The 10,854-nt window shown below is 31.8% G+C and overlaps 1 protein-coding gene and 1 long non-coding RNA gene across 2 annotated transcripts; one reads left to right on the top strand and one right to left on the bottom strand.

The window, feature by feature from the left end:
• The first annotated feature begins 489 nt into the window (after positions 1–489).
• LOC111089701 lies at positions 490–6,283 on the top strand. Its single transcript, XR_002613930.1, has 4 exons — positions 490–561; positions 2,666–2,762; positions 3,005–3,324; positions 6,181–6,283. It is a non-coding gene; the product is annotated as an uncharacterized LOC111089701 (long non-coding RNA).
• On the bottom strand, positions 5,531–10,266 carry LOC111089700. Its single transcript, XM_022402640.1, has 3 exons — positions 10,018–10,266; positions 8,403–8,469; positions 5,531–8,155 (listed from the first exon to the last, which is right to left on the bottom strand). The coding sequence occupies exons 1-3, from the start codon at positions 10,028–10,030 to the stop codon at positions 7,912–7,914; spliced, it is 324 nt and encodes a 107-aa protein (XP_022258348.1). The 5' UTR covers positions 10,031–10,266; the 3' UTR covers positions 5,531–7,911.
• Between the last annotated feature and the right edge of the window lie 588 nt (positions 10,267–10,854).

Genomic DNA, 10,854 nt, shown 5'->3' with positions numbered 1-10,854 from the left:
TATTCAGGTAATAATTGTTAATAACTTAAGCTTCAAATTATTTATATATCTATACGTCTCGTATTTAATGTCTTCTGAAAATATCTTTAACGCACTTGAAACCCTCTTGTTGTTCCCAAGAGATGGCAGTAAAAGCACATTGGCACAAAGTATATGTTTCCACATTTCGATGAGAGCTTCGTAATTGGTTTACTGTTGTAATATTGTTTCAAAGAGAAAACATGTTAGCTAGTATTAAAGCATATTTTATTTTGATGGTATTATTAAGATAATACACGTAAAGTTAAAAATGATTATCGGTATAGGAATTTTTGTTTTTTAAAAATAATTAAATAAATAAGACACAGAGACTCGTATAAACGATTCTTTTTGCTAGTTTACAATTAAAGTTTGAGACCACCATGCCTAAAAACTGAAAAAGATCTGTAACAATACTCACTTTTTACTGACTTCTGTTTCTTCTTCCTCTTGTTTTTTTAACTTTAACAGGTGACATTTAAAACGGCTAAATGGATTTGTACGAAAGTTGCTATAGATCTCTTGGATGACTCGTCTCAAGAGGTAAATCATTCTTTATTAAATATATTTTATCATCTATTTGATGTCATTGAATTCTTCTCAATTGACTTTTTTTAGTAATCTAACACAACGATTTCTGAAGATTAAACTTACATATATTGAGGCTAGAAGAGTGCGAGACGGCTCATCATCATTCAACTTGAATAACATTAAATGGAAAACCTTTCCTGGATTGCTTTGTTTTAGAATACTAAACTTTTATTTACAGATGTTTGTCTTCCAAGAATTAAATTTAAACATTGTCTTATGAAAACATTTTTTTTCTCATACTCTACTATTATCTGTCAAAATGAGCTATTTCTGTTACCAGCTTATAAGGAGTTAATATATTCCATTTCTAACATACTGTTTATTTATGTATGAAAGTTTTCTTTAACGAAAATATAGCTTTTATTTTTTGAAGACACTTAGAATTCAACTCAATCTGTTTATTCTTAATACTTCCAAGTTCATAACGTGTTACAACATGGGATAACTTACTTAGAAAACTAATAATAATAAGATGGAAATTTTACCATCCCAGCAATTGATGGTACAGGTGATTTACCAGTTATGGCCAAAAAACCAGCAACACTTGACACTGGTGGAGCTAAACCTACCCATAGCCCAGTCATGGATGACAAAATATAATAATGCTGAAGATGGCGTCCATCATTTAGAGCCAAAAGAAACCAGCTCTATTTGTAATATTATAACTTGTTTGTTTGCTAGAGGGAGCTGCATCTCATAATGATAGCAGTTACTTGCATCTTTGAAACATGTGAATGTGCTGCAATATTTAAACATACTATAATCCAGAGTCTGGCTCTACTTTCATATAATGTTACTTGCATCTTTGAAACATGTGAATGTGCTGCAATATTTAAACATACTATAATCCAGAGTCTGGCTCAACTTTCATATAATGTTACTTGCATCTTTGAAACATGTGAATGTGCTGCAATAGTTAAACATACTATTATCCAGAGTCTGGCTCTACTTTCATATAATGTTACTTGCATCTTTGAAACATGTGAATGTGCTGCAATATTTAAACATACTATTATCCAGAGTCTGGCTCTACTTTTAGAACATACTTATTTCTTTATAACTTGTATGTTAAAGCCTGGTTTCACTATTAGGAGTTTTTACGTTATATCTTTGTTGCTTTTATGACTACTAAACAACCCCAAATATTACTAGCATAAGTATGGCTTCCATTTAGGAAATCTAAGTTATTTCTTTGAAACAGTACACTAACACTTTAGGAGATGTACATCTCTACAGTCATTTTTTGTATTTTATAAAAAGTGACTCCAAACTGTATTATTAGCTAGAATCTAGCCAGTTTTTCAGAGTATTTCTTTATAATGCAGCATTTGGCTTCACCAATAGCCAATCTGGCTCTAATTTTGGGATAACTACTACGTTTACTCCATTGTTGCATGATGATATTAAAGAATACAAGACTTTGAATGCCTGATATACCTCTAGAATTATAAGATGAGCCAGGTATTCTACCAGTGAAGAATCACATGTTACTCAAATTTAGCTTCATAGTGTTATTACATTTATTAATGTCAGAAGCTATACCTTCGACTGACATAACACTTATCAATCGGGTACTTTGAATACATGACCAGGAACATTCATAGGTTTCGAATACTGCAGGTCATTCAACTTTGCAGGATTTAAATAAGACATTTGTAATTTCTACAGAAACATTTTATGACTCTCGCTTAATATGGAAACATTTTAGGACTTTGGATATTACTATCATCATTGATAATTGACAAGATATCGAGGAATTTACAGGGCAGATAAAGGATTCAATATTATTTTTGAGTATCATCATTTGTAATAACCTTTGTTGTTTCTTGTGTTATAGTGCATATATTAAAATATATTTGAAACACAAAAACGGTGTACATTAAGCTTGTTGACAAATACCATAAACTTGCTACATATCAATATTCACCTGATTTCTAAATTTAAATCTTTAGATATCCTCATTAATTTGATTATCATATGACTTGGTTTCAGTCTATTTGAAATTTTAATATGTAACAATGACCAATGCCAATTACAGTTTATTCGCTCCAATCAGACTTGATGGAACTCCCTGTACCTGGCTGTGGAGAGGATCGCAATGAGAAAGGGGAAGGATCCATTATGAACGTTTATGCTGAATTTAAAATAAAAATGTGAGTAACATATTGATAATTACAGTATTATTTTTACCTTGTGGCTATTTTATATGCTCAATAATAATTATTATACATTATGATGCTTCTAGAATTGGTATTATCTGAATGAATCACTGTAAACAGTTATGACGTTTCCTATACTGTATTTTCTATCCCTACACTTTTTGTGATTTACTAATCAATCTTTTTGAAAGCAAGATTACATTTTGTTTCTTACTGTGTAATTTGTTTTATATTAGAATATTTTATTAAAATCATGTAAACTGACGGGTTGAATCCCGTGGAGCTGGCATTCCTGACAAAGTACGATGTCATAATGAAACCCATGACCAAGGCACTGGACATCTTAAAATCTGAGAAAAATATGCAGGTGGAGTGGCTACTGCCTACAATCTACTTCCTGTGATAAAGCTTAGAAAGATCAAGCTCTGTATAACACTTGTAAGTGCTGTAGAATCTGGTATCAAGAACCGCTTTGGCCACATGATGGAAGATGCAGAGCCGATTCCTGCACGGTTCAAGACTGCACGGATCAATGATGATAGAATCATCAAAAAAGGTTAGAGAATCTGATTCTACTTTCTTTACATCTTTTTTTAGCATGTCATTGCTCATTGTTCTGACAGGAAAGGTATTAATTAATTTTCAGTATATTTTAAGATATCCGCTAAGTTTCTAAAATGTTTACTAATTCAACTCTGTTGGCAAGTTTTAAGAAATATACCAATTTATTAACAAGTAAAAGTGTTTGGTAGCTTAGGGTATTGGATTGGTTTTATAAGTCACAACTAGGTCATAGTTGCTACTGAACAGATCTATTCAAAACAGAAAATTCTCAACTCCATTACAACCACTGTCGTGACGGAGTTAATTTTATGCTTTGAAATGCAGTTTTTTGTTATCTTAATATTTTTGTAAATTTCAGTAGTCGATTTAAACTTGATTACTATGTCTGTCTTACATATAATCAGTTATTTTTTTATTAATAGATCCTACACAAACTGATCAAAAATATCACAGAGTAAAGTTGAAAAAACATTTACTATGAATGTTTACAGTGAAGCCATTTTAGATCACTGATTTCTTTCATGCCATTCTTGTCCACAAAGAGAGAGGTGTTATTGCCAGAAAATAAATGCAGACCCAGGAAGAGGAGAAACTTATCTTGCCAAAGAAAAAGAAGTGAAAAGCAGAAATGCAAGAGAAAAAAATTAAAAAATGCACAAAAGAGGTAAGGGCTGGCATGAGGTTTTGTGAGCCCCAGTGCAGAAAAATGTGGGGCTCTTGCTAAACAATGGCCCAGGTATTGCCATGGAGTGGTCCATGGGCCTGCAGTAGGGACCTGTAGAGATCAAGGGGCAAAGCCCTGTATGGATTCAGGGTGCAGATTCCCAGAAAATATGTTATTTTAAACACTTTTACTTGGCCTCTTAACGTAGTCATTTTTTTATTTTTAGCTCATTAAAACTTGATTACATTTTAGACAATAACAGCTCTGCACATGTTTTATAGCTTATTAGGTGTTTCAATTTCTTGATTTCAGCATAAAACTTCAAAAAAAAACAGAGAGAGTGAAAGGAAGAAAGAAAAAAAAAGATGAGACTGAACTCATGCATATCGAGAAATAAACAAAATAAAGTGAAAGCTTTCAGAAATAATTGCAATGAAAGAAATGTTTGTTTGTTTGAGAGCAAAGCCACATTCGGCTATCTGCTGTGTCCACTGTGGGGAATTAAACCCTGGATTTTAGCATTATAAGCCTGTAGACTTCCTGCTGTCCCACCAGGAGACTGAAAGAAAAGTACAAGCAACATGGTGCCATGTGAGAGAATACATGCCCCAAAATGCTTCAAACTTTCCACAACAACAACAACAAAAAAAGACCCAAGAAATCAAGAAAAATGCAGGTGAGATAAGAAAAAACACCGATATTTCACTTTGTACTGACAAAGAAACTGAAAGAGAAGTATACTTTAATGAGAAAATGAGGCAACAGATGTGTATTATCTAAAACTATTAGTGGCAAGATCTTTGGAGAGTACAGATTAATGATTCTTACAAACGGCTCATTCACATATTCTAGGAAACAAAAAAAGCCAGTGAAAAGAGCAGTGAACTAATGACCTATAATAACAAATTGGGTAAGTTAAAGGGGTTAGACAGTACAGTATCCAAGAAGATACACAAGTTCTTTGAGAATGTTGTAAACAGTAGGATGACTACAGGAAAGAAGGTCCCCGGTCACTTGAGGGAAACAAAAAAAGACTGATGAATCACAATATCAAAATTTTGTAACTGAATCAGATATTCAAGTATCGTATAAAAATTTATAAAAATGAAACTTTTTTTTTTTGGCTGTTGAAACCTTCTATAATTGATTGCTTGTCTTTGCAAATTTTCTGACAAATGGCAATCTGATGGTTCAGAAAGTTATTCGTGCATCTTAGAGATTGGAAGATATTGTCTACAAATTTTGCTGCAATAAGGATGCAAGTTGTTGCTACCACGAGAATTGTAAACATAAATGTGTAAAAGAAAATATTACATATATAATGCAGGGAATGTGGTGGTGAGAGTGGATCCTATAATACATGTGCACACAGGTCATGGTGATAAATAACAAACTGTATTAATGGGGTAAAAGAAAATATTACATATATAATGCAGGGAATGTGGTGGTGAGAGTGGATCCTATAATACATGTGCACACAGGTCATGGTGATAAATAACAAACTGTATTAAGGGGGTAAAAGAAAAGCACACAGTGATCTCATCTCATCTTTTAATGACTTGTTATATCAAAAATTTTGCCAAACTTTTTACAGTCATGCTCCTCAACTTTTAACTATTAAACCATAAAAGATAAACTCTTGCCAAATGAAGCATACTGATATTGTAGAGAACTAGATTTTTAAGTATAATGAAGAAATTAAAGCTTCACATTTTAGAGCATTGCATGCACGTGACTTCGCACAAATATGTTGTAAGCCTTGTTGATGGCAAAATAATATCATTCTGCACAATGTCTGAATCCCACTGGCATGATGATGTTGCTATATGGGACTACCTTTAACCAGTCTCGAAAGAGCTCAAAGTTAGATACCCAGATATAGATGTGCTATACCTTCAAAGTGATTGGCCAATAACTCAATAATGGAATAGATTTAACTTTTATTTAATAGAAATAAAACTACTTTCTCTTGGATTCAAAACTCTCTTGTAAAATTTCTTGGAAGCTGGCATCAGAAGGGGGATCCAGGCAGCATTGGTATTGCAATTAAAAAGAGCAGGGATGCCCTAATTTCCCATTTTGTTGATGTTAAGGATGCATTATTATTGTTTAGTGAATTAAAAATATGGGCATCATAAGTTGTTGTTCTTCACTATTTTGTTCATAATGTTATCTTCTCACTAGGTGAAGAAATTCCAGAGTTACAACCAGTTTCTGGAACAATGAAAACTCACCAAGTCTTCACACAAATACTTGATACTATTTCCTGTAGAATCCTGAGTTGTTATTGTTCTTATCCTGCTTTTTGTCAATACTACTTACCATAAATTGTTCAGTTTGAAGTAGAAACCAGTTCAAATAAACAGAGAGACACTGGGTTTTCTGAAGAGATTCCTCCATGTCCCTATCAAACTTCACTGAATCAACAAATTGATTTCTGACACTTGAGGCAATAAAAGTCTTTGGTGTGTTATTTTCTATTATGGCAAGTTCTGTGCAGGAATTATAATTGCCTTCAAATAGAAACTGAAAGTGAAAATGATGCAACAGATAGATTCAAATCGGTTTGTTTGGCCCTCACGTGCTGATGTTATCTGGTATGATTATGCATCCAAGTTAGGTCTCAGATATTGTTCAAATCAAGCCAGTAATTTGATCATTGATTATGGATTTAGTTACAGAACAAACAAATTTGTGCACATGCATATGTTCTTGTAAACGTTTTTAATGTTTCTTGTATATTTTCAGTTTAGTGTTATACTGCACATGCATATGTTCTTGTAAACGTTTTTAATGTTTATTGTATATTTTCAGTTTAGTGTTATACTGCACATGCATATGTTCTTGTAAACGTTTTTAATGTTTCTTGTATATTTTCAGTTTAGTGTTATACTGCACATGCATATGTTCTTGTAAACGTTTTTAATGTTTCTTGTATATTTTCAGTTTAGTGTTATACTGCACGTGTTATGCACGTTTTATTATTAAAACTAATTTCTTTTGCACTTTATCAAAATGTGTTCAACTCTGTTACTCTCACATGACAATGCTTTAATCATCATATTTATTACTAATGACTTATGGTTAGTCTAAAATTTCTATTATTGGTATTCATGATGTTATAAGAACACATAGCTTCAAGAAGTCTTGATAGAAATGAAATAAAAACCCTTATAACCAGAGTGGTTTCGAAAGGTGGACCTTTCTTCTTCAGGGGCAAACTGAAGAAAGGTCTACCTTTCGAAAGCACTCGGGTTATAGGGTTTTTATTCATAGTTATAAAGTATATTTGCATTATATATGACCAACATAACCTAATTGACTGAGGTCAAATTAAAGCTGAAATTAAGGACTGGGTCAGGGCGAAATAATAAAAAACAGCTTAAAAATTACTTTTAACATCTACATAAATATTGGATCTACTGATAGTGTCATCTAAGGTTTTACTGTCATCCTTATCCATCCCTGTACTCAAATTAAAGCTAGAGAAAAAGTGACTGTCATAGAGAATTTAAATATAAGTTTGTAACTGAGTTGAGGAATGCATAAAAACAGTTATTAAATGCAGAAATACCAACAACTTTAAAAGAAATCAGCAGTGCTCGATATTCACTGTTAGTAAGTAGATATATTGGAATATTTTAAATGATACATTTAAAAAAAATATCAAAGTTTATTTTTCTCTACATTAAGCATTCAATTTGACCCATTATTGAATTTTCACACGTATGAGGCTCTACTCTACATATCATCATAACTATTCAGATAGATATTACATTCAATGTACGTGAATGGATTATTAAAACTCTGATTAGCTCAATAAGAAAATAGTTTCTGTTTGAAAAAAATATATCACAGGTCACTCTAAAGCTGAGAAACCAGTAGGAGCACCAAATACAACAAGAGCAGTAAAAGTTATTGTTCACCACCTCCTTGTCCATGCATCAACACTAATTCTTCTTCAGAAGATATCTCTAAATTTGAATGAGGATCATAGGAGAAGCGAGATCTCTGTTTCTGAAAACAGTTTTCTCTTTTTTCAAAGTAAGGTGATCTAGTTCGGCAGAAATTATCACAGTTGTAACAAAGAAGGATTATGTTGAATAGTAAAGAAACAGCAGCAACAGCACCAATAACGATTAAGAGTGTTAGCCACAACCTAAAGAATAAGAAACTTTTCAATACAATATCATCAAGATACAGATAACTAAAGACAGAATTGCATGATGTACATAGAAACCATCAAAAATAGTTAGATTGTTGTTGTTTTTTGCATTATTTTCTGATCTTTCTTACCTTAAATTAGTAGGAAATCTTTCATTTTACTGAAAAAAATATATATATATAATTCTAGGCTAGATATTTTTCTTTGAAACAAAACTATCAGGAAAGATCAAGGCACTCACTGGTACTGTTTTGCCTCATTTCTTGTTAGATGATGCTCTTGTGTAAGTTTTTCCATTGTATAGGTTGCTGTAAGTAAACAAAACTTTTAGTTACTAATCAAAAAAAGACAATTGCAGTTAATTTTTAATACCTCGCATTATAGAATTAAATTGAATTTAATTACTTTTCCTTTCCTTACTGTTATAAATAAACATGTATAATCAATAATAAATATCAAACTTATTTCAAAAGTGAAACAAAAAGTGAAAGTACTACAGATCACACTTTTTTGGAAACATATCTGATTAAAAACCAACATATTTAATGTTAATGGACGAAAACACCACATATCAGATGTTCTAATAATCCCATGTTAATAGAGACAAAATCAGTAAAAACTTGCCAGATAGCTAATGTTCATGGGCATGACTTCTTCTTTTCATGAACTATCACATTCATCGAGATGCGCACCTACACTTCCACAGTCAAACTACTGCCATGTTTCACCATTCCTACTGAATCTATAACTCTGATGTTTTACAGCTTTAAAACAATCAAGAAGGTAATTTATAATACAAATAGTTTAGCCTTTTGATTAATTGAATGAACTGATCCTGTATTGTTGGCTATAATTCTAAATTCACTATATATGTATCTACATAAAATGTAGTAAGTTTTTAGTAAAATGTACAATTCCATTGTACACAAAATAAGGAATCAGTGATTTTGAGCAAGATGAAATGTTGAATAATAATAATTTTTCTCTAGTTCAGATCGGCTAGACTGAAGTGACTATAATAACTGGAGACAACTTTATCCGTGAATCACTAAAGACAAAACGTTGAATAATAATAATTTTGTCTCTAGTTCAGATCAGCTAGACTGCAGTGACTATAATAACTGGAGACAACTTTATCCGTGAATCACTAAAGACAAAACTTTGAATAATAATAATTTTGTCTCTAGTTCAGATCAGCTAGACTGCAGTGACTATAATAACTGGAGACAACTTTATCCGTGAATCACTAAAGACAAAAAATCTACATCTTCTTGGAGATATATTAGAAACACCTAGCTTTGCTATTGCTCCCAGAATATTAAGTTATCAGAAAAGTCCCATAAGTAAACTAGGAAACCCAAGTTTCATATGTACTTAACATGCTCATAATGCATTAAGAAATATAGAACGGATTGGATTACACGGCAAGGTAAGAAAATAAGACATTCCTCAATTAAGCCTCATTGTATGAGTGCGTGTTTTTACACACATTTATCTGCAGTAAAACCGTAAAAAGCTGTATGAATAAAGTTATATTTACATTCTTTGTTACAGAATAATTAAGTTTCTGATAGCTGTATCTCACAAGATAAAAGCCTATAACCTTGTAAACTAAAAATCTAATGAAAATAAATCTATACAATTGAGAACATCAACTCAAGGGGCAATAGCAAATCTATGAATTTGGAAACTTCAAATCCAACACCAATACAAAAGAACAAAACAGTAGGAATTTTATTGATAATGCTTCTTAAGAAAAGGACATCAGCTAAAAATGAAGTATTAACATTAAATATTCAATTTGGGCACAATTTGAATAGAATTATTAAAGTTTTCAAATGAGGAAAAGTACCAACCTCTTTCACACATTTCTCCCACAAAACCTGGACGACAGTGACATTCTCCAGTGACACGGTTACATGTACCACCATTCACACATAAACAAGGTCTCTGACAGTCTTGGCCGTACCACCCTGGTTGGCAGACTATGAAAAGGGAAAAATATCTCAATTTCAAAATATATATGTGTGTGTGTGTGTGTAATTTTTATCCACCTGAAATAAATTCCATTTAGAGTATATATTCAGAACAAAGGCTTATACACTTGGTTTCTCCCAACATAAAATTTAAAAAACTAGTGCCCTTAAAACAATCATAATATTTCCAGTTTTAAACATAAACTAGTGATAAAAAAAAACCTGCAAAAATTAAGTATGGTGTAGGGATGGTAATGTTAAAAAAGTACAGAAATAAGATAGGGATGAATACACAAAACCATACAAAAAATCCCTACATAAGTAGCCAGTAAATACTGAATCAATCTTACAAGCTTATGGTTATTAGCCACCATAAGACTATATAACACTATTCAGTTTAGATGCTTTCATTTAAACCAGAATTCGTGCAGCTGACGAGAATTCAACGTGTAATTGTAGATAAAAGGTATTATTGGAAAGATTTGGTTACTTATGTAGTGATTTTTGCATGGTTTTATGTATTTATCCCTACCTTGTTTCTATACTTTTTTTAGCATTGCCATCCCTACATCATACTTTATTTAAAAAAAAAAATTTATTACTCATTTCCCCTCTTATTTTTTTTTATACAACTTCATTGAAGTAGGTTCATAAGAGAACATTTGTTTTAGTTTTAGAATTCAAACGTAATAATATTGTTAATATCACATCAGTTTT

This window comes from Limulus polyphemus, unplaced genomic scaffold, assembly GCF_000517525.1.
Source record: "Limulus polyphemus unplaced genomic scaffold, Limulus_polyphemus-2.1.2 Scaffold7083, whole genome shotgun sequence".
NCBI lineage: Eukaryota > Metazoa > Arthropoda > Merostomata > Xiphosura > Limulidae > Limulus > Limulus polyphemus.
Note: the sequence above shows the minus strand (reverse complement) of the source record. Positions and strands in the feature narration are given on the sequence as shown.

Bases quoted from the DNA above. Each gene is read 5' to 3' on its own strand.
- LOC111089700 (XM_022402640.1), bottom strand. The intron at 8,156-8,402 runs GTGAGTGCCTTG...CTTATTCTTTAG, and splicing joins AATGAGGCAAAACAGTACCA to GTTGTGGCTAACACTCTTAA.